Here is a 24,330-nt window from a genome sequence, read left to right on the forward strand (position 1 = left end):
ATTTGCTAGAACTACATTACCCATTCAGAAAACAGAAGCAGTCTCACACCAGATCTTTGAAGACTAAAGTAATCTTTTTAGGACATCTGCTGTAGGAGAATTGAAATTGATTATATGAACAGCTCTAGCCACCTAGTTATGAAGTAGCTTCTAACAGTTAACATTTGGTGACAATGTAGTCCCCAAACCTCCAAACATAACAAGAACTTTCATTTATTTTAGATTGATAAATCTGATAAGAAATGTTCCTGTAGTATCTTTGGATATGGTTTAAGCAAGCTGAAAATGGTGGACAGACATGGGATGTTTTCAATGGGCTTTTAACTTTAATGTTGGTAGAGGAGTAAAAATTACTATATAAGGTTTCATTTTTGCAAATAAGTTCACTGACTTTAAAAAAGTAAGCAGAGCCTCATTACTGCAATTGGCTCCATATTCCTATCAGGATGACACTGGGATCAATAGGACACAGGAATGAACTACCCAATGGACCAGTTTCGTCACAAGCCTTAGCCACCTCTTTGCAGTTTTTTACAGGAAGAGGAGGAGGAGGAGGAGGAGGAGGAGGACAGCTGTTGGTACTTCACTTGTAGTTACTGCAGTAACAAAAATAGCAGATTGCTGCAAGTCTCCCAACCAGTCTGTTGTTCTGTCAATTGATTTTGAAAGATAAGTATTAAAATTATTTTAGATTCTAGAGAAATGCTGTTGCACAGAAGCAAGCATATGACCTGCAAGACCCTGCCAAAATGCAGATAAGCTCTAAGTTACTTCTTGAACACATTGCACAATAAATGTTTTCATAAGGATAAAGTGAATCCCTATTGTAGCCAAATTCCCTTAAATTATCACATTATATATCTCATTCTACAACTACAGGCATGGTGGAGAAGAGATTAAAAATAAATATCCCCTGTACTGTTCATGAAACAAGTAAAATGGGTCTTAAGTGTCTTGAAATTGGCCATTCCTACCATAAAGTATTATCACTACATCACCTGTCTTCTCTCCATTTTTTTTATTATTTTTTTTTTTTAAGTAACCCTGCTGCAACTGGTGGCGCAAGCTACCTCCTGGCCCCTCCTAGCACTGGTGAGCCCCTGTTTTGGCAGCCTGGATAGAATCAAGCTAGTGGTAATAGGAGATAGAAATTTATTGCACATCTTCACCACTCTTCCTTTCTCCTTCTGCGCTGGTCTTTGCAAACAGAACAGTGAATATCAGCATGAGTGGAACACCCACCTGCATGCAGAGGAACACCGTCTGAACTTCCAAGGAGGAGCTCTGACAAACATCCCCAAGCCTACAAGCTGAGAGGAATGACAAGATTTGTCTCTACAAATAAGCCCTGGATCTGCTGGTAGATAAAACTAGCACTGAGAGATAAGAGAAACAATGGGAAAGATTCTATTGATTGATGAATGGAAGAGACTTGCCTTTACAAACAAACCATAGGTAAAAATGGGGAAAACCCATAAATACCATAAGAATGAAAAATTGGCGGGGTTATACATTAAAAGGGGAATCTGAGGTCTTGGGCATTTTGGGAAGTCTGTACATCTCACGTACCTCAGCCAATGGGGAAAGAGAGAGGGAAATGCGGCCGGGAAATTAGGATAAAAAGGAGGCTGTGTCCTCTGAAAACCTGAGAGACCCCAGGGGAAATGCCCCATGGCCTCTCCCTTTATTCGAATAAAGTCAAAGGACTCCTCTGTCTCCTTTTTGGACATAAACCTCTGGTGTTTGTGGACTAATTTTCCTAACAATTCTGAACTTCTAAGCCTTGTGAGAAAGGAGAGACTAGAAGACAGCAGAGCAAAACCAAGCATGCTAGTTTTATTTTAAGTAAATGCATTGTTAAGCAAAGTCTGTTTGGTCTTGCCATTTATCTCTTCTATTCTAAGGCTTTCTGAAATTTGGAACTTTTCCATGACCACTTTTAGCTTTAAAGACACTTCCATTTTTATTTCATAAACACAGTTGTGCACTATTGGCCTAATTCAGCTCCAGATCTGAACTAAGAGGGCCATTCAAATCAGCTGCTGAGCCCACAAAGTAAAAAAACCAGACCTTTGAAGGGGGAATTGCATGGTGAAATATTTTTCAGTCTCTGTCACACTTTTAATTGCTTGCCCTTCATTACTGTGCCAGCTGGATTTTTTTTTTTCTTTTTTTACCACACTGACCTACCTCACAAAAATGAGGAGCTAATTACAGAGAGCCTTTATCAAGTCATGCTTCTTTTCAGTTGAACTCTAACCTGGCCATTGCTGAAATGTGGCACTACAAAGATGTAGTGGGATTCCTGCAAATTGGCTGTGTAATGCTTGCTCCTCTGCATTTCCAGCTGGTTCTTTATCCTTGCAAGTTCTTCACTACAAATAGGACTCTATGGCTTTGTTCAAGATAAACTGAGCACAAGCAGACAGAGCCATTGATTGCCGGTGGGGGAAAATCTGCTGCGTGAGAGAGAAGCTTTTATTGCTCTTCTGGAAGGAGGGAAAACCAGGAAGACTATGTCTGTTTTCAGAAGTAAAAATGCAAAAATACTACAGCTCTACTACCAAGCCTTGAAGGAAAGAAGATTAATTATCAATAAATAAACAGGTAAGAAGCACCAATTCTTCCTTATTACTTACACAGCAGAACAAAAAGGCTGTATGCTTGAAGCTAGTGGCTACATACAAAAGCAAATCCTGGCTACATGCATAATATTGTTCAAATTGTTTTATCTAGAAGTTTTCTAGAGCAGAAACACTGCTAGAACGCTCAAGCTTTGCAAAATGTGCTTGATTTTTCTTTCTATAATGAGGACAACCTGCAAGAGTGGGAAGATAAGGCTGTACAGAGAAGCAACAATTATGGGAAGCAGGTAGCAATGTAGAGGTTGGCTTTGATGCTAGAATTTCACCTCAGATATTAACACACCCTCTCAAATGAGGTGCAGAAGGTCAAGAAGGAAAAAAATTAAGTTTATTGTTGGGGGTTAAGTTTTCCTGTGGAATTCCCCCCCCTCCCCCCATAAGTTGCTAAGAGACTAAATACTGATAGTTAAAAGGTGCTCAACCCGGACAAAATAAGTTGATCACTTAGTTTTGAGGGAGGGAAAAGGCTCCCGGGAGCTGAAAGTAGTGAGCTCGCTGCTCTCGGTTTTTTTCCGTGGAGGACGGTCAGGCGACAGGTAGCTGCGTGGAGTCCACAGTTAACGGAGGAGTCTGGTCCTGGGAATTCTATCATCTGTTGGAGCACCCAGGAATTCAGAGTTTCTTCGCTGCCCTGCTAGATTTTAAGTCAGCCTGCGTCCAGCCGCTGCGGGTTCTCCAGCACTGCTCGCTTCGCCTGCCAGGACACATCCCTGCCTGCCGAGGACAAATCCACCGCTTCCAGCCATCAGCGCCGGAGTTTCCACCGTTTGCCCTCGGGCTTCTTAGTTCTGTTTTACTATTATTATAATTACTGTTGTTGTTTGTCTGTCCTGTTATAGTTACTAGTAAAAGACTGTTATTCCTTTCCCCATAGCTCTGACTGAAAAGTTTTTTTTTTTTTTTTTTTTTTTTTTTTTTAATCTTCCAAATTATAATAACACCGAGGGAAAGAGTTGAATTCCCCATTCCTAGAGAAGCCTGCCTCTCCCTAGCAGACACCTGTCTTTTCAAACCAAGACATTTATTAAGAAAGATTCTAAGTTGTAGACATACAGCAACTGAAGTCATTCCTAGCTCAGAAATTTCTTGTGGATAAAGATACATATTTGGCATATCTAGCATATGTAATTACTCAAAGTAATTGACTAAGGTAATTTATTGCCCAACAGTGATATGCTTCTAACCATACAGACACAGTAAACTGAAAACCTCTTCATTTACATTGGGCAACAGTCCCAGCATCCAGAAGAAAGTCACCTCTGTAATAGCAGCACCGGGAGCTTTTTTGCTGTCCAAAACGCCAGGGATTGACTAGATGCTGGTGCTGCAAGAGACACCGCGCAACTCTTGCTGATGCCTTTGGTGTTGTCCCGCTCGACACTGCAGTGCAAGGAACTTCAACCACCACGCTATTTTTACCAATTCATCTCACAAAACTAGTTACACGGGGGGAAAGGAAGCAAACCCTTAAAAAAAAAAAACAAAACAAACAAAAAAACCCCACTAAACTTGTAAGACCTCTTAAGATCAAAACTCGTGGAGCGCTGCAGGCGGGGCCGTGCGCTCGCTGCCCGCCCCCCGCGTCCGCGGAGACGGGCGGAGGGCCCGGCCGATGGCGGCCGTCGACCCGCCGGGAGCCGTGGAGCTTCTGCAGCTGGTGAGCGGGGGCGGGGAGCGGAGCCGGGCTGGGTGCGCTGGCTGCGGGGCTCCTGTACGGCCAGGGCACCTGCCTTCTGCTTGCCCTGTGTTTATTTCTCCCTCGCCCACAGGCGGAAAGTCTGCTCTGCCGGCTGCAGGAGAATTTTCAGGCGCTGACGGAAAAGTTAACGCTGAGAAATATCCTCTTTGGAAGGTGGGGTACCCGCGGCTGGATTTCGGATCCCGTGGCCGGGGGGCCCCCTGCGAGCTGATGGGTACGGGCGGGGTCTTTGCTTCCAACATGGGAATGGGTTTCTGTCTTAAACAGCAAATTAGCGTGTGAGTGACGTGGCTAAACACCTATGACGTAAAGGCACCTGACTTCCCCCCAGCCTGTTTATATAGCCCTTTTTCTAAGAAGGAAATCCTAAAAAAATATTTCACTACAAGTAGCAAGCTGGTCTTTGTGCAGCAATTTTGGTTTTCAAGTAAAATAAGCATCAACTTATGCGTAAAGATTCTGAAGGTGCATTAAAAAAAAGCATCCATCTCCAAAAATGCAACTCAAATGAGCCACAGTTTAAAAGCAGCTGTTGGCCTGAGCATGACAAGGTGAGCCCTTAAAAGCAGAAAATCAGATCTGAAGGGGCTTTGAGCTTTCTTATTTCATGTACTTACATAAACTACCTCTGCTTTCTGAAGCATTTATTAATTTTTTTTTTTCGGAAACTTGGCCTTTCAGGAAGCAACTGCTTCCTGAATGTTTTGAGTAGCACTCATATTCTGATTGTGTAGGTTAACTGTACGGTATCACCTAAAATTGTTCCTCAGAAAGAAAACAATCTCTTACGCAGTTCACTCATGACTATTTGCAAATGCTTTTGATACTAAGAATTTGAATGTTTATCTGTTGTAAGAACATGTGGGATTGTGCTCTAACAATACTGTATATTTCATTTTGTATTAAACATGAACAAGTAGACGGCTGACACATCTGGAAGAAAGCTGCTTGTTCTTCCTATAGAAGAAAAAAATCTGTAAAATTGTATAACCCTTATTTATAATTATGTTATCTTTAACTTTTTACTGGAAGAAATGGGTGAGTGCATCAGGGACCTTGAGAAGCATGTTGCTGACCTGATGACAGAGGCTGGGGTAGAAAACAGCAATGAAGAGTTGGGAGTAAAGACATTTACTTAAAGTTTTTCTGTTTTTCTTAAATGTTTCCACTTAATTTTGAGTGATGGACAAGTAATGGTATTCACATATTTAGTATACCTGCATTTTCTTGGATTTGAAAATGTACTTTTTAAAAACATATTTAATATACCTTGGATTTTTCTTTTTTTTTTTGGGCCAAGAGCCAAAGAATGCGACCACTTTTACAAAAGAAAAACTGCATGTTGCTGCTTCTGTTTCAGCTACATGCTACATACAAAGGGGTAGTGCTAACTCACCCCAAGTGTGTAAACTGAGGCTATCCATTCATAGTGAAACGTGTGTGGTTCGAAGTGCTCCTACCCACCATTTGTGTCCCTCAGGTATGCTAACCTAGCTGAGGATTCTCACTGGTTTAAATTTATGTACCTCTGCTTTTAAACCTGCTACAGCTTCCCAGTGTGGCTTGGATCACGCCTCTCACATGCACTTAGCCAAACACAGTGGTAAATTATAGTCAATCATTTTATAATATAAAATCATGCTACATTTCAGGATTGTGTTCTGGATTTTATATTCGTCTGTTGCAAATGCCAGCCCCCTCCCTGATGGATACCTGACTCTGTGTTCTAAGTATTTATAAGGCAATATTATGCTTCCGTGTTCTGTGGATGCAAATGATGTTGTCTTCCTGTTGTTGCACACTTTCCCGATTCAAATTGAGACACATCAGTTATTCTTGTCATTGGAACTTCTTACCCCGTGAAAGACAGGAATGTCTGTAAATACTAATTCAGGTCATCTATTCATTCTGATGCCTTTTGCACAAGGTACGCAATAATTTTCAGAAATGCAGCAAGAAAACCCACAGATGTATTTAAATGTACAGAGATCTTCCATCTGATTCCATGCTGAATCACATTCATGAATAAATCAGTAGCCTACTTATTCACTGTATCTTTGCAGCACTGAGATGAGGATGAGTTTGCAGAAGATTAAAGGCAGAACAGCATAGCACTGACTGAGATTTTACAATCAAGTGTCACACTGACAAAAAATGTTAAGGGAAAACAAATGTGTTTGCATCATGTCATAACAGAACCTTGAAAAAAATAATTTAAACCATTGCCACAGGAAAAAAAAATAGAATGCTGGGTTTGTTCATCTAAGTGGGGTACTGTATATCCTGGAGCTGAAAAAGAACTGTTAGTTTTCAGAGAATGCAATGCCCCTGTTTTGGATGGGAAACTGCATCTTATGTAGTGAAGTTACCCAATCACAAATGGTTTCAATGCATGAAAATGCATTTCTTTTAATATTAAAATAATAAGATTTGTTGCTGGTTTAGCTTGCATGTTCTTAAAATAAACCATTCTGTACTAAAAAAAATGGCAGTATTTGTAGGCTACAACTACTTGGTTGTTCCTTTTTGCACAAGCCCACTCAAAGCTGTGAACATCAGTGCAGGTAACATCACCCAGGTATTTATATTGTGACTTTTAGTTCTTTAATGTTAGCTGTTTTGATGAGAACAGTTTATTTTATTTAAAGACTTGGAAATAGATAAGGAATGCTAGTTACCAAGCACGTCCAGAAGAAAGTGGTAGTCAGAAAACAGGACATCTGCACTAAATATAAGGTGGTTCTACACCAAAACACTGGTACTCTTTGCAGGGAAGATTTGGGTTGAAATGTAATGGGAACGTTTTACCATAAATGCAGAAACTGAAGCATTGCGAGGTTAACAGAATACCTCAGCTAATGAGGAAAAAATATTTCTATTACAGCTTTCATTAATATCAAGAAATCATTCCAGTTAATACTTTAATCAGTGTAGACTTGCACATACTGTCACACTGAGGGGAGAGGCTGCTATGCTGGAGGACAGGCTGGAGAAATGGGCCAACAGGACCTTGATGAAGTTCAAAATGCCAAGCTGGGCAGGCATGGGGGGCTGGCTGGCACTGCTTTTCAGGAGAGGGATCTGGTGTAAAGGCTGACTGAGTGAGCATGGTGCCCAGGCTGTGGCAACTCACTGGTCAGTATTAACTGAAGTAGGGCCAGCAAGCTGTTCCCCCTCCATTCACCTTGCTGGGAGACCACATCCACAGTATTGTCACCTCTGGGGCTCCCCAGTTTAGGAGATGCAGTGGTGCGAGGGAGGTAAAACAGCCACCAAGATATAGTGGACTACAGCAGATAAAAGGTTTAAGAGAAATCTGTTAGTCCAGCCTTAAGAAATGAGCGAGGCTTCTTGCTGCAGACCACTACCCCATAGCAGAGCACAGGGAACAGACACTGTTGAAGATATTGTACACCAGGGTTACTCGAGACAAGCTGAAACACAAAAAATTCCAGCTGGATTTAAGGAACACCTTTTTCAGCTATGAAGGTGCTCAAACAGCAGAACAGGCCTTCCAGAAAGGCTTAGGAATCTCCATCCTTAGAGAACATGGAATCATCAAGGCTGGAAGACACCTTCAAGATCATCTAGTCCAACCAAGATACTCAACACTGGACACAATCCTGGGCAACCTAACCAAGTGGAATCTACTGTGACTGGGAGGCTGATGGTCCCTTCCAGCATAAATTATTCCAAAATCAATAGCCACTCTAAACCAGATTAACTTCAACAGAAATTGAGACCTTTTTGGTTTATTTCCTTCACACTTTCTAAATCCTCCACAACACACTTGGTAGTAAAAGTAAATTTTTTGTCTTGAAACTGAAAAAAAAAAATAATGTGAATAAGTGGAACTCATTCTTTAAAAAAAAACACTTTAAAAAAACTTTAAAAAACCCCTTAATTTCCCAGATATTTGTGTAATAAGTGCAAAAAAAAAAAAAAAAAACAGTTGAAATGTTTTTCTGCAAAAAAACTTTTTGTGTACAAAAATATGTAATACCAAAAGGACAACAAAAGAAGAAGTCTTTAAAAAGAAAACCCAAAAATTCCGCTAATATATTACTGCAGTCAAGACAGTTCCAGGCTTTGAGTCTTCTACTTCTCAAATAGAATTCAAACCTTTTAAATTATTCAAATTGTGCTCAAAATTCAAGGACTTGTAGGGTTTTTTCTTTTAATATACATATATGTACACACATACACAGAAATAAATTTAAGTGGACATAGGATTATCAAAAAAGGCAGCCCAAAGAAATGTCAATATCTGTATTTAGTGGAATAATCTTTCGGTGATACCACCAAACCTCGACCTTTGCGGGCTCCTCTATAAACAGTTTCTATAATGTCAATCATCTCCTGCTTATCTTCCATTGCCCAGTTGATCTTGTTGTTATTACCTGTACCTAAATCAATCATGATGTGTTTGTTCCTTTAAAGAGGAAGAAGAAAAAACCAAGTTAATACGGTATTATAATTCAGAAAGAAATGTTAAACCCCCCCCCCCAAATGCTTTGTAGGATCAAAGGAAGCCCTTATAAACACAAATAGGCTTGCAAAACAAGCATTAAAGGAAGAGTATCCACTTGTCTCACTCAAGCTGACATTTCACTGCCAATTTTTAAAGCAAGAATAAGGACTCCAAATATGCCCCCAAAATGGCTACTCAGTGCAATTATCCTTCAGCATATTCATTATTGTTTGTATTTATTTCCCACTACTGTCAATCTCCAGAGAGACTTCCATGCTTGTCAGTAGAACATTTTACCTCAGCAATGTAGAAATGTTAACTCCTAAAAAACCTTACTATTTTTATCTTGAAAGCAAGCTTGGCAAGCTTGACTGCTATATTACTATATTTTCTACAATACTACACTAGCATTTTCTAAAGGAAGTTTGAGATTTAAAACTAAGAACAATGGATAATAAACCCAGTTCTCACTATAACTAATTTGCACTGCATTATCAAACACTGTTACCAGGCTGATTTATAGGAAAACAAGCCATTTTCCTATATAATCAGTTCACTACTCTGTAGAGCAACATCAGTGTGCTGCTATGCATTTGGAAATGATCTGCTGAGACACTGTATTTGACAAACAGAAAGTTTAAATGAGTTGCATTCCAAAACCATCACACACCTGAAAAAAAACATGACGGTACAGGGATCATACAACTCGTACATCTTGTTGAAGTCTGGTACTTCAGTGATGTCCACAAGATAAATAACAGCAAAGTTTTTAACCTAAACAGAAGAAAACAGGAAATACAAAAGCAATATATAGTACCAATTAAAAGACATAAGCTTTCATTATTATAACATTTATTTTCCAAATTATTAAATCATAAAATCAGAATAAACAGAATTGTTTTTATTGTTAACCACAACAACCAATTAACATGGAAAATATTTTTCAATATAACGAAGAAGCTCCTTTCACATCCAGAGTGTCAACTGGAAAGATACTATGCTAAATCAACATCCAGAGAAACACATGCCCTTTATATAGAACTGAGAACTCAGTGACATGCACAGCTCTACACAAGTAGAATAACTGCTTTGTGCAACCAAGCTGACACATTTTGCCTCTGTCATCAGCTGCTTATGGACTTCAGAAAATTAATGATCTACAATGCCCTAGTGCCTGCCTCCAAGCATTTTCTCCCTCTATAACATCCAATTTGTCTAATAAGACGCATTAAATGAAAAGGAAACTTAAAATTTAATTTTAAAACTGGTAGCTTTTTTTGAGAGGTGCAAAGCTAAAACTTAAAAGTGTAATTGCTAAAATGTAGGACCCTGATGAGAAGCTATTGATTGGACAATTCTGGTAAAACTGGGTTTCATTTTGCAGAGTTACTCAGTTAAATGCAAAAGAATCCCTCCGCTCTAGTGTCACTGTCAATGCCTTCATTCCTGCAAGAAAACCATGTCAGATTTTTGCTTCCCAGATGTAGCATACTTGTCATTAAAGTGGAATTAGGGGAAGTTTTGGTTTCTAAACTTAGCTCGTAAGTGCACAGTAGAAATTAACACATTCACACACATTACCTTCTAAGTCAGAAGTCACCTAAATTGCACAAACATTTCACTGTAAGGTATATTATCAAATATAGTAGTGCTCATGCACTATAACAGGAGTGGACAACTGTGCCTCCCCATCCTCAGTTACCTGCTAACACAATTTTGGTCCCTCCCATTTGACTGCCCAGAATTACCAGCCTGAGGGTAACACATGGTCTAAAATCTATGACAAACTCACTGTCCATGACAGTATTTTCCACTTGTTAATTTTGCTATCAAAAGTCTGGAAATGCTATGATGAGTATAATATCTGCCTGGTGGATCAATATTTTATTTTAGTTCACAGAGCAGGATTAGTTTGTATGAGAAAAAATATGATATATTGTGTAGCCTATATGTAGACATCCTAATAGGCACTTTACTGAGGCGTCTATTTACTAAAAAAAAAAAAAACCTCAGAAGCACAGAGTAAATAAATTTTTATGGACTTCTGCTTCAAGACAGTTTCAAAATGATAAAAAACAAACACACTTCAAGAATGTAAGTATTACTAACAAAGAAAGTAAAATCTCTTCTAGAGTGAAACAGTATTTAAAGTTTTTACTGTGCTTTTATGGAGTCAGTTACAGTCCTAGTTTCAGTCAATATTCTAAAGAAAACATCCCATTTAAGCCATGTTCTAAATCAGGCAAGAGGTAAAGCCTTGCAAACTAAAATAGTCATAATATCAAACTCTCTGAAGGGATCTTTCACACCCTTTTACATTTTACATTAAAGACTTCTAAGAACCTTACTGGGATGTTGAGAGTCAACACAATTTAGCCAAGAAGTGACTGAAGCTACTCCCTGGTGAGCCCTGACAGGCAAAAGACAGTTGTGGGGGTTTTGATCATTTTTTTAGAAAACAAAATACCTGAGGAGCCATTTTCATTTTATCCTACCATTTACTTCTTCCATCTTGCTGGCATTTTTAGCATCAGCAGCACACCTTCACCATGTGGGGAAATTTTTACAACACGTTCAGCAATTTTGACAGAGCGCACCATCTTTGAACAATTACTTAATTTGGATGTTGGAAAATTATTTTAAGACAAACCTAGCTTTAATAAAACATTCTTAGGACCTGTTTTGTTTGGTGAAAGATTAGCCCAAGATTTACATGTTGCACCAGAATACCACTCCAAAAGCACTCCTAAACCAAAATTTTACTTCCAAGGACTCTGTACTCCAGATAGTACTGGGGGAAAAAAAAAAAAAAATCTTTTAAAGTTAGTTTGACATTATATGAATTTAATTTAGTTGAGCTGTTGCAGAACCAGAAATGCTTATCACTAGAAGTGATCATCAACAGTATTTGATTGTAGTATTTCATAAAAGAGAAATAGACTATACAAGTCTGGTTTTGTTATATAAATCTTACTAAGAAGGACTGGATCACTTAAATCACCTTTGCACAGCACATGTGGAAGTCATCACCAGAATTCAAGTATCCAAGACATTAATTAAATCTTCCTTCTCTCTGGCCACCTTTTATAGAAGTGAAACTGATGACAGCTGTCTGCTGAAAAGCTCATATTAAGTCTAAAGCAGGCCTTAAAGCTGGACTCAAATTGGAATTCAAAATTTTAAAAGTGGTTCTATTCTTTATCCCTCACTTTCCTAATTTCAAATTTGGCAAGATCACCACTCCAAAACGAGTTAGCTTGTGGGCACATTGAATGAGGGTGTGCTTTGTTGAGTTTGAACACTGGCTGCCAAGGACAGCAGCAGGAGATTGGGATTCAGGCCTAAGGAGGGACTAGATGAACACATAGAGGGTGATGAAGAAGAACTGCAGTGGCCTATTTAATGTTTAGGGGCTGGGCAATTTAATGTGCCAGGCTGGGCAAGCTTGTCACCAATAGGCATTTTATTTCAACACAAGACAAGCCTTGCAGAGACTCAAATGTCTCTTTTTGCCCAGTACTGACCAGTTTTAGAGCCTGAAGAAGCAGTTCCTGTCTCAGACACAATATTGGAGCCAAGACAACAGCAGTATAGAGCAGCATCTGAGCTGGCTTCTCACACAGCCAGCTCTAATTCACAAAGCTTTAGCTCAGGCTTTGATTGAAGCAAACGCAATGGACGTATTTATGGATTCAGACTGCCATGGATGTGCACGGTTTGTGGAGACAAACCAGAGGCTGACCTCTCCCTGCTGCACCGTGAATTCATTGCTCAGACAGAGCTGTCAGTTGAAAACCTACATTCCTGTACAAAACCAGCTTTGCTACCCTCAAGGCAGTGGTTGCTAACAAGTTTTCTTTCTGACTTGTGGGATGGACAGCTCAGAACACGAATAAAATAACAACTTCAAACAAGCAAACCCCACCCACTAAATACAAGCAGTTGCAGTAGTTACATGGGAGACTACACTGAGTTTGTTAATATAAACCAAAATTTTACTGTAGAGACAATATGAAAAAAAAACTTGTAGTATATTAAAAGTTGAACACATAGTAACACAAGCTTGTTGCAGCAGGTCAACTGCTTTCTGAAGAAAAACAAAATCAAAACTCTAGTGAGAGACCTCCTTCTGGGCAGCACCTAACTTGTGCAGCAACTGAAGACAAAAGCATTTTCAGAGACAGATATTAACTATTTCTGACACTCCTGACTTCCCTTATCTGTCTTTCAATTCAAAACTTTCTCTGCCTTACCAGGCTATTGGGAGCTGCTGTTCATGGGGACAGGGCAGAGTAGGAACCCTTAAGTCAAACAGCAGCATGGATTCAACATTTTATGACTTGCTTTCACAGGCTGGACTTCAATTTTTGCTGGTTGTTTCCCCCCTTCTGCCCAATGATGGTAGCTTCATAAATCAGTCTAACCAATCTACATTGCTGAACACACATATAGAAAACCCAAAAGTACACTACTGCCTGGCCACAGTTACAGGCTGTTTTAATACTTCACAGAACTCTATCTGCCTGAGGACTGCTATGAAATCTTTAAACTGAATGGCTCAAGACTATAAAGCAGAGGAATCTATAGGACTTTTAACATCAGATGAAGATTCTGTATCCTGTCTTCATTAAGATCACACACTTTGCTAGTACACAGGAAACACAGATGTAGGAAAAATCATGTGCCATGAGACTCATTTGTCCTCTGAAGTTCTCCTCCCTTTCTTCATTAACAATATTCTTCTAAAAAAATTAATTCCTACAAGATGAGATTGACACAGAAATATGATTAATGACTAGGATGAATGACAAAAATCATGAAGTTTCTTGAAATTTCTGTCAGAGGTAAGTAATACTTTTTTTTTCAGTTTTTAAGATTTCAGCTGCCTTTGAAAAGCAAACCTTACAGCTGAAATATCTAAGGAAATTTGAAACACAATTCAAGAAGCCATCTTCTCATCTTCCTAACCAGTTTCTAGACAGTGTTTTTTTCTGTTTAGAAGAACAGAACACTACTTTCTGGACAAGAAACTCACAGGAAAAAAATACAGGAACTGTGACTAGCTTTTGCAACAAATGACTCGAATTGAAGGTGGCTAGCAGACTTGCGTTACTGAACTGAACAGACAAACTTGAAAGTCTGTACTGGCAATATTTATTTGAATTATTTTCTTGCTAATTATGCTGTAAGTTGAGGTGATAAATTTCTAGGAGAAAAGAGAAAGACATCGTACTGTCAAGAGCAGTGCTTACAGCTAATAATTTTGAAAACTACAGACATCAGTAAATGGATGAACTTTGCTCAGCTTTTAATTACAAACACCTAAAATACCAGTATGCTTTTTTTAATATTGCTCTTTCCCGGCCCCACCTTCTTTCCTCTCTCACCTTTCATGCAACCTTAGCAGAAATGCAGAGGCACAACTACTGTTTGAGGAAAACCCACAGCTATTCACACTTCTGATTATGGTTAAATAAATACACAACATTTGAAAAATCCTCCCTAAATGCACAGTGATCCAATACAATGAGGTATATTAATTTAGCAAACCAATCCGTGTATTTCAGGGGATAGGTTTTTTTAATTATGAGTTTCCTTTAAAGAAAAGAAAAAAAACCTTTTAAGAAAAGGTCTTTAAGATGAAATTTGTGAAACTCAGTTCTTGTTTTAATCAGTGTTTGACTGATACCCTGACAAAGAAAAAAAAAAATCTAACATCTTACAATTACGATTTGTTTTGACATTCAGTGAAATGCTTCTTTTTCATGTTACACTAGGGAAAAAAAACCCCGTCAACCGCAAGTGGAGTACATTTCAGTGAAAGTAATCTACTTGGTACTTTCATGTAGCATTCTAGTTTATTTTTCCATTAAAGGATTCAAACTGAAAAAAACCCCTGTCCTCCTATCATAAAGTACAGATAAATATTACTGCTACCCAAAAACAAGCAGCAGCCTAAAAGAATATTGCATCAAGTGTAAAATACGGCCACATTGTCTTCAAATGTAGTCTGCAATTATAGCATGCTAACCCTCTGTATTATTCTGTAGAATAAACACCTGTACAACTGGAACTTTTACTAACTCTTTAAAACAGCAGAGATGCCAAACATGGCATGTAAGCAAGAGGATGAGGTAGGATCTCCCCCTTTAATTAGCCATTTCTGCAGAGGGAGATTTTTAAATTAGGAGTTATTTTGTTCCTTCCTCCCCCAGTTACCCCTAGCTGCCAGCAGGTCTGCCAAATTGTCGAGCATCTTGCCACAAGTCCACACGAACAGTATCTGAGCATAACACTCCCACCAGGCTGAGAACAAAACGACTCAATTACAACATGTCACAACTCTTTACTGCATTCTAATATGTCTTAACACTTGGCTGGGGTATAGATCTTTAATTGTGGGGATTTTCAAGACACAATTTATTAAAAAAAAAAAATTAGAAGACAAACAAGTACACCACAAAAACAACTCCATGTCAAGCTATGCAGCATGCACAGAATTCTGTATGAAGGCAGCGAAGTTGTGGGGATGCCCCATTCCTAGCAGTGTTCAAGGCCAGGCTGGATGGGGCACTGAGCAACCTGGTCTAGTGTAAGACACAGCAGGAAAGTTGGAATAAGATGATCTTTAAGGTCCCTTCCAACATAAACCATTCTATGGTTTCTATGATAGCTGGCACCTTTTTCCTACCCCAGTTACCATTTCAGATTCATATATTTTTGCTTCTTTCTTCATGTGGTTCAAAGAGCTGTCAATATTCTGTATCTATCACTACGCAAAACCTTTAGCAAATATATGAGAAGATAAATTATAGCTGATTGTGCATTCTCACAGTCTTATTTTTCCTATCTATGTATCTTTCTTAAGCAAGCAACCAGCTTCTGGTAATCACTCAGTTTCCATCTGAAAACAGCTGTGGAGTTTGGCTCTTAAAATTTAATTCAGTCCATATAACTCAATGGAATGCTATTGCTCTCCACAGATAATATTAATAGATTAATTTTGCTGATAAGATTAATCAGAATTATGTAAATGACAGATTAATCAACACCATCCCACACATTTTAGCACATCACCATTTTTAAGAGCCAAAACGAAAGTAACTTTTCAAATTATTCAGATGCAAACCTGAAGGTACCACACCAATTTCCATTGTAAAGCGAGAGTGCTGCGTTACCTGGAGCTGCAGCAGCACTACCACCGAGCAGTGTTTCTGCCGGAATGCCGATGCTCATTCAATGACGGGTTATTAACAGGCAACAACCTCGATTTCCAAACATCTGCGATGCTCTTTTTACCCCCTAGAATACTGCAAACATCAGGGCAGTCCTTAGGACACATTCGTAAAAGTGAAACCACAAAGCTTTCCCGCTGCCTCCTAAAGCTGGGATACCTGTGAGGAACCCCAGTTATAAGCTGTCCCAGGCTCCAAGCAAGCCACGGGGAACACTGAGCTCAGAACGAGCAGAAAGCTTCTGTTTACCTTCTCGGCGATGCTGTACAGGACCTCATCCATCTTCATGCACGTGGGGTCCCAGTCGTGCCCGAAACGGATGACCACGACCCGGTCCTCCTCCGACAGGATGGCCTGGTCCACCTGCCACCCATTGTGCAAGTGCGGCAGCATGTACGACATCCTGGCGGCCGGCTGGCTAGCCTGCGGAACGATAGGGACGCCCCTGAAGCTGACGGCTCGCCCTGCCTGCCCTCCCCCGGCCCGCACCCTCTCCGGGCCCTCCCGGGGCGCCGGCGGCCACCAAGCGCCGACACCGAGACCCACGGCGGCCCGCCCATCCCGCCGCGGCCCGTCCCCAGCGCACCCCGCGGGTGTCCTTCCCTCAGAGACACGGAGCGGCGGCAGCGCCGGCACGGGCGAGAAGCGGAAGGGCGAACATGGGAATGCGCGCGCACACATGGGGACGCGCGCTTCCGGCAGGGCGCGGGGCCTGGCGGGCCGGGACAGCCCCGGTTCCCCACGGGAAGAAACCCTACCCGGGGAGCGCAGCACGACGGGACGGGACCCCGCTGCCGAACGGGCGGGCACGTGGTGCTGCTGGCCAGGGACAATTCGCGTCCCCCGCGCAGGTGGGGAGGTGGGGCCGTGCCGTGGGGATCGGTAATGCCGGCTAGCATGGGCAGGGTGAAACAGAGGTGATCAGAGCCCAGATCTCCGACTTTCTGCTGCACCACTCCGACGTTATTACATTCCTCGTACCTCCATGGGATTTGATTAAGGAGATATGCTCAGAGAAGCTGTGGATGCCCCATTCCTGGAAGAGTTCAAGGCCAGGTTGAACGGGGCTCTGAGCAACTTCGTATAATAGCGAAAGGTGTCCCTGTCCATGGCAGAGGGGCTGGGTCTAGATGATTTTTAAGGTCCCTCCCAGGCCAGTCATTCTGTGATTCTGTGCTATTGCTGTCTCCTGGCTGTGGAAAATTTTTCTCAATGTATTCACCCATAGCAGTGACAATTTTCATGCCCCAGCCCCAGCCAGCCCCCAGACCCGCCCCTGCTATGGCAGATGCACTGCCCAGCCGCTCCCAGGCTCGCACTGCTGTTTCCTGAGCTCTCCCATCGCTCTGGTGATCAAAACGCCGCTGCGGGAGCACTCTGGGCAAATGTTCCGGTGGAAGTGGTCAGCAGCAAAATCAGCATATTCCAGCACTGGGTTCCAGAATCGAGCTGGCCATTGGCATAGGCCATCCCAGACCAATCCGTTTCCTTAATTCCACAGTAGACCCTCATTTAAAAGGTTAGCTTACAGCAGGCAGGGAGAAAAGCATAGCTTCCACTAAACACCAGTTGTTGGACCAGTGCTTCAAGCGCTGAATGGGTCACATGTGCATCAAACACAGCTGGAATGGTGGTGGGCTCAGCATGCCTACACTCATTAAAAGATCCATCAACCCACCAGCCTGTTTCTAGTGCACCAGCTGGTTTGTTTATAGCTGGAGACTTCCTCATGGGTCACCTTTCTGCTTCTGAAGTGCAGGAAGTGCTTCCAAAGTGAAAGCAAGTCTGGCTCTGGCCATCACGTGTGTATTGCAATGGGGTAGGAGGTGTGATGAAAGCAAATGGAGTAATACAGTGCTGCCTCATCTACCAGTCACTTGATCATGTCTGGTGCCCAGTTTTCCCTGCTCTATAACATAAGGTTTAGCTGCCATCCAGGATTACCAGGTTCTGATCATTAATGAAGCGGGACAGCACCATCACAATATGACATCAACTCCTCTTTTATTCTATGTATCATTCATTCTGGAACACAAATCTTGTTTATCCTAGTAATGTTGTGTGATACGCTTAAGAAATGCAGACTACACCTGGGGAAATTTGCACAATTTTGACAACCACATGGGGCTGACAACTTCAGCTGACAAAAAAAAAGATGAGATATGTATAAAAAATGGTCTTACCTTGAAATATGATTGCACTGTTCATCTCATTGCTTTGTTTGCTGTTGTTGAGAACCAGATAGTGTTATCAGAGACACTGTGGTGAACTGCAGACCCGTCCTAGCATGGAGGCTCCTTCAAGCCCATGTACAGCAGTAGACTGAAAATGAGGCAGAAATGCACATCAAGGCCAGGATAAAACCAGTGCCAAGATTGTAACCATTTAATAGATGTGGTTGGGATAAGTCTGAGTTTGCTCAGGACAAGGGTAAATATGGTTGACAAAAACTTCCAATCTACATTGATGCCTTTTTGTCACAGGTTTGAGTTCCGATTACTCACAGAAGGCTTTTGTGCAAGGAGTGAAGCAGCGGGACACTGTGTGCCCAGAATAAATCAGCATACTGCCCTGGAAAATCATTCTGCTTCAGGCAGCACAACATCAGGTTTCCTAGATGCAAGTCTGGGACATAGAATGGGATGGAGACCGAAAGTCAGTGGAGCACAGCAAAAAGAATTGTAGGAAATTAGGTATAGTTATTGTTAAGATATTCAGGAAATCTTCAACTACCATTTTTGCCAATAGGAACTCTAATTAGGTGTTTGGTTGTGTGTGGAGCCCCTATCTTATTGCAGAGTGCATTTGCAGGAGTGTTGTAGAGAGAACTGGGCTCAAGACTCTCAGGGCAGAGGAAAGTTCTAGCCTGATGGACTGTGTTATCAGTGGTATCACCCCTAGCGCTCTTCCTCCCTGGTTCAGGATATAGGCATGGGTGTGCTAAATTTGCATGGGATAAGTTCAGGTACGGATCTGAATGTTTAAAACACTGAAGGCAAGCAGTCTAACAGCTATCCAAGAGTGATCCTTCATTGTTCAAATTTATTAGAGCTAAACCATCCCTGACAGATGTTTGTCAGACACAACTGGGCCTCAGTGCTATCCTATGTTGCCTGTAGCTTCACCAACCATAACCAACAGGCAAGAAACTTTTGAGTAAATTTTTTGCAGCCTCTGTTTCATAGCACTGCTTGTAGAAAGGCATTGGTGAGTAAGCTACCAGAAAAGCTACTAGTTTTGTATGAAATCAGTATTATTTCAGGACTAAAATGAAACTCTTTGAGAGGAACAGTTTGTATGACTGGGTTTAGATGTAAGAATGTGGATATTCTTTGGTGTTATAGTCTAAATCAGCACTTGGTAAAAGTACTTGGAAGTTGTCTGACATACCACACTAGTACTAGACTATGGATTGAAAGCACTATTGAGTTCCATCAGTTTCCTGATCTACACATGTGATTTTAAATAACTTTTAAAGGAGCATTATTGCTCATTTCAGGGTGTTCTCCTAAACAAAGGAGTATTTCTTCTATTCCCCTGTTGAAGGTCATGGCAGAAGAAGAGTTGCCAGGTGTTTTGATTTTGGATATAGGAGGAACTCATGGTGTGCTGGAAGACCTTGCAGCACTTTTGAAGAAACACTTTCACCTTATCACCATGACGGAATTTCTTGGAAACAAAGAAGAAATGAGCAAAAAAATCCAGTCCATTTTTGTGTTTGAGTGCAGGCCATCTATTGATCGTGAGCTTCTAGAAAGCCTGCCTAATTTAAAGGTAATTGGAAACTCTGGGGTTGGAGTGGATCACTTCGACTTGAAAATGATCTCAAGCTTTGGTGTAAAAGTGACCAATACTCCGCACGCCGTGGCAGACCCAACAGCAGACATAGGAATGGCCTTGATGCTGGCCTCAGCCAGAAGACTAGTGGAAGGTAATGTTTTAAATTTTCTTGGTCCTAGTTACTTCTTTGGCATACCTCACTTTTGCTGTGATAGAGATGATCTTTCTGAATCAGTATTTGGGATGCTTTTACAGGGGAAAATTTTCAGAGGCATCTGCTTCTATGTCTCACTTCTTTTTAGGGCAACAGTGACAAGAGTAAGGCTTTTGTCTAAATTATGCACTTGAAAGTCTTGTGATATCCTCTTTGGAATAATGTCTGGGGCTTAATTCTTCTCTGGCTGTTCACTGGGTGGGTTGTTTATAGCTGTGAAAACTGAATACAGAGTGCATCCAAACTGAATATCACCGCTTTCCATTTCCCCTCAAAAGAGGCATTAGGAGATACAAGATGATACAAAGCGTTAGTGGCCACATCTCCAACTCCAGAGCAGTAGTTAGTATAAATTCTTCTTCCTGCTTCTGTGATGAGTTTGTCTAAACCAATGGGTTGTATTTCCTGAAGAGCATCAGCATTATATTTGAAATAGATGATAATCCTTTTGATAAAGCTGTTATAAGTTGTGCCACCAGCATTAGTTTATATCCCTAAAAGCAGGTTCTTTCCCCACTTCCTTGCTACACAATGCCCTTCTGGAGAAGGAAGGTGTCAGTAGAGACTTTCAAAAGAAACCACCTCTGTCTTCAGGGACTCATGGTCTTGTCACTGCTGCTCCATCCCTGAGCATGAAATAGCATCTCTTTCCCCATGATGTTTTCTCACTATTGCATGTTTTTGAACCTCAAGTTCTTTGTATAACAGCTGACAGAGATTGCTGGCTGGGCTGGAATTTGAAACCTTCACCCCTGCTCAAGCGGTGAGGGTGCTTTGGGTTGTGATCCAGGAGAGTAACAGAGAGATTTACATCAGTTTAAAAAAAAAAAAAAAAAAAAAAAAAAAAGTGAAGTCAGTGTTTGCAGGGTGGTTTCAAAGAAACTATTTTTGAACTTCCAAGAAAACACACCAGCTAACAAAGAATTAATTCCCCAAGGAGTCATTCCTTCCATCTCTAGCCAGCCAGGATCCGACTGTGTTACTGGTGTCAGGCCTTTGTGCACCATCCAGGCCCTTATATAAATTGGTCAGAATCAACAAAGGTGTTTTGTAAGGGATGCTCCAGAGCCCCACTGATGGTGACAAACCTTTTCTTTCCTCCAGGCCTACGTTTATGGTTGATTTGTACCCATTCACCATGTATTTATACACAGGCTGCCATATTGCTGTGTCTCCGGACACAAAGTATTTTGCTGTTGACTGGCTGGGAGTAGAAGTAACCAGAGCAACACTTGGGATCATTGGGATGGGCAGCATTGGATACAAAGTGGCTCAGAGAGCCAGAGCCTTCAACATGAGGATCCTGTACCATAACAGAAACCGGAGGTAAGGACATCTGGTTTCTGCATTTAATTGTCCAGGGTGCAGTGACAAAAGCCACAGCTCTGCTCTGTCCCCAGCCTTCCTTTGCACTTGTGGCAGTTGTAAGCAGTGTGAGAAGCACCAGTGTGCCACCACTTCCTCACTTTGGCTCTCTCCTGCTCCCCTCAGGAAGCAGTTCCCCCTGCACTTGCCCTACCCTTGTTAGCCACTAGCAGTTTGAAACAACGGCCATGGAAGCATTCAGGAGATCTCGTCCAAGCAAACCAGGTCTTGTGCCCTCATGGGGTCCCCTGTCCTGTCAGACTCTTCTTCAGGCTTCCGGCAGCATCCCTGTTCCTTCCAGACAGTCTCTGCAGCCTAGCCAGATCACTCATCATAATGGCACCAATGTCAAAGGTCTTAATTTCTCATGTATTTGTAGTTCCCTTTCTTTCACACTTAATTTCTTTTCAAGCACAAGTCCTAACTGGCATGTAAGGCAATGAAAGGCTCCACAGGAATTGGCATAGACACAGGAGAGAAGAGCAGGGTCTGACTGCATGCCCAGCCTCCTAACCTCATATTGCCTGTGTGCTTTGCATTCACACATAAATCACTCCTCCAGTGTCCCATCACTCCTGTAGCCTCTTGCTCCCTCTAGCCCACATCCTTTCTGCATCCATTCCACCATCTGTGCCTATCAATGACTTCTCCTTTAAGCTGGTCTCAAACCTCTCAGTTTCTGGGCTTTCTGGAACTCTCCTAGGGCTGATTGATTGTTAAACTCGGTTAGAAATAGTTGTGTCAATGTGGGGGTGTGTGCATTTTTCCTTCAGAAGAAAGGAGGAGGAAGAGGCTGTTGGTGCCCACTACTGTGCAAAGATGGAAGACTTGCTGCAGCAATCTGACTTTGTTATGTTGGTTGTAAATCTGACTTCTGAGACTCACAAACTGGTTGGGAAAAAGGAGCTGGGGCTGATGAAACCCACAGCCACTCTTATAAACATCAGCCGAGGTAGGAGGATCTGAAATCACTGTTTGTGGCTCCACACTTAAGGTTGTGTTTTGTCTGATTGTGTTAACATTCCCCTCTCCAGCCTCAGTCTGTGATATCCCTTTGTTGTTTGAGTCATGAAGTAGCTGGCAGTCCACAAATAGGTGATTTATGTGGATCATATGCTATGTCTTCAAAGGTCCTATGGGAATTAGGGATGTTCAGCAGATGCTTGGTTCTCTCTAGCCTTATTCTCAGAGACAGCAGGTTTTAATGGAAATAACTTGTGGAAAGGTTTATCATCAGCAAGGGAGAATGGGGTACAAGGGAAAGCATTAAGTAACATTTGGAACAGCAGTGTAGAAAGGAAGCCTCACATGGGATGACAGATCTCTTGGCACTGAACAAGCATATGAGATGGATTATTGTTTCAGTAAACAAAGCAGAGATAAAAGAGTGGAAAGTCTGCAGAGATTAAATGATTTGTCTATATTTTGACAAAGTGTCAAAATGAGGAAAAGACTGAAACTGGTGTCATCCCAGAAAAAACGTTATGCAGTGGACATTAATCATCTAAAATTAAAGATTAATAAATAAAATCTTTGGTTTGTTTGGTTAATGATTATTAAAAAGGCATTCTATTTTCTAACAAGATGAAGATCCTCTAGTTTTTCTCACTTGACCCTGGTGACCTTCCCCCCCTCATAGGTAAAAATGTGTTCATTAACTCATCAGGATATCAAGATTTCATTTTGATGCAGGTGCAGTTATTGATCAAGATGCATTGGTAGAAGCTCTCCAGAATAAGGTTATTAGGGCTGCAGCTCTGGATGTGACATACCCTGAGCCTCTGCCAAGGTAAAGAAACTAGTTTCCCATTCAGTTAATCTGAAATGTTTTAAACTGTGTTCAAAGTATGCTCACAATTTTGATCTCCACAGGAGACTCGTTGTGTGAGGGCAACACCTCAGCCTGTCTTGCACAATCATGAAAAACAACAAGTTATTCCCCTTCCCCACTTCTGTCAGTTCTTTGCCAGCCTGACTCATGGGCCAGGCAATGAGTGAGGTGGATGGAGAGGAAGAAGAAATGTGTAAGCAAGCGTCCCACGGCTTTGTGTTCATTCTGTGCTTTGGTCTGAACATGCCATTGCTGTTCCTGAGATTCAGTTCTTCACAGCTAGCATGGGATAGCACCAGAGTAAGTTCCCTATGTAATACATTCTGTTCTTTTTGTTTCTTCCAGAGATCATCCTTTATTAAACTTGAATAATGTCATCATAACCCCGCACATTGGAACCGCAACAGTCCAAGCCCTCCGTATGATGGCAGAAGAAGCAATAGCAAACATGCTGGCTGTTCTCAATGACCAACCTATTCCAAATGAAGTGTTTCCCAAATGATGAGTGCCAGATGATGCCACTGAATTTCCTGTGTACAGGAAGACACTCTTTCTTACCACTTTTGAGCTAAAAAAACCCAACCTGTTCCTGCACTGCTCATCACGATGCTGCAAAACTGTCAGACTTGATCTGTTCTGTTACTTGCAATTCCAAAAAATAAAGTGAAACTATTAAAATAGATTTGTGTGAAAGATTTTAACTGAGCAGCTATACATTTTGATATCTTCAGTCTATTTCAGTGAACACCAGTGTTTTGTTCCCAGTTCTTGCTGCTACGTAATGGTAAGCACATGCACCAGGCAGTTTGTGTAACACTCAAATCTCTTAAAGATGAATGAGCATTGATTCCCTGCAGAAATTTGACTGTATCCTGAAACAGTTTTCAGCCAATATTCCAATATTCTATTTTGATTTGAAAACACTGAAGAAATGTTCTCTAAGTGATCATAGGCCTAAGGTTTTCTAATTTAAGAAGAGCCCTGCTTCATCTACATGTTAAAGCAAAGGCAATTGTTGAAAAAGTGTCTTTATTTTTCATGAGGTGATCCTTTGAAAACCAAAGTAAATTCCAGGAGATTTAGTTCCTCC

The 24,330-nt window shown here is 41.2% G+C and overlaps 3 protein-coding genes across 4 annotated transcripts; 2 read left to right on the plus strand and 1 right to left on the minus strand.

Moving 5' to 3' along the window:
- Positions 1-4,257: 4,257 nt before the first annotated feature.
- Positions 4,258-6,571, plus strand: HSBP1L1 (heat shock factor binding protein 1 like 1). Its single transcript, XM_040073021.2, has 3 exons — positions 4,258-4,302; positions 4,415-4,481; positions 5,371-6,571. Exons 1-3 carry the CDS (start codon positions 4,258-4,260, stop codon positions 5,481-5,483), a joined length of 225 nt encoding a protein of 74 aa, XP_039928955.1. The 3' UTR covers positions 5,484-6,571.
- A 1,924-nt stretch (positions 6,572-8,495) lies between these two features.
- TXNL4A (thioredoxin like 4A) lies at positions 8,496-16,729 on the minus strand. Its single transcript, XM_040073010.2, has 4 exons — positions 16,637-16,729; positions 16,300-16,473; positions 9,486-9,589; positions 8,496-8,776 (listed from the first exon to the last, which is right to left on the minus strand). The coding sequence occupies exons 2-4, from the start codon at positions 16,450-16,452 to the stop codon at positions 8,605-8,607; spliced, it is 429 nt and encodes a 142-aa protein (XP_039928944.1). The 5' UTR covers positions 16,453-16,473; positions 16,637-16,729; the 3' UTR covers positions 8,496-8,604.
- Positions 16,730-16,757: 28 nt separating this feature from the next.
- Positions 16,758-23,906, plus strand: LOC120756537 (probable 2-ketogluconate reductase). Of its 2 annotated transcripts, none has more exons than XM_040073055.2 (6): positions 16,758-16,901; positions 19,597-19,981; positions 21,199-21,370; positions 22,183-22,361; positions 23,102-23,198; positions 23,586-23,906. In XM_040073055.2, exons 2-6 carry the CDS (start codon positions 19,600-19,602, stop codon positions 23,740-23,742), a joined length of 987 nt encoding a protein of 328 aa, XP_039928989.1. In that variant the 5' UTR covers positions 16,758-16,901; positions 19,597-19,599; the 3' UTR covers positions 23,743-23,906. The 2 variants fall into 2 exon arrangements, with proteins under 2 accessions (XP_039928989.1, XP_039928978.1); XM_040073044.2 differs by having other exon boundaries at positions 19,550-19,981; positions 23,586-23,900.
- Positions 23,907-24,330: the final 424 nt, after the last annotated feature.

The sequence above is a fragment of the Hirundo rustica genome, chromosome 1 (genome assembly GCF_015227805.2).
Source record: "Hirundo rustica isolate bHirRus1 chromosome 1, bHirRus1.pri.v3, whole genome shotgun sequence".
NCBI lineage: Eukaryota > Metazoa > Chordata > Aves > Passeriformes > Hirundinidae > Hirundo > Hirundo rustica.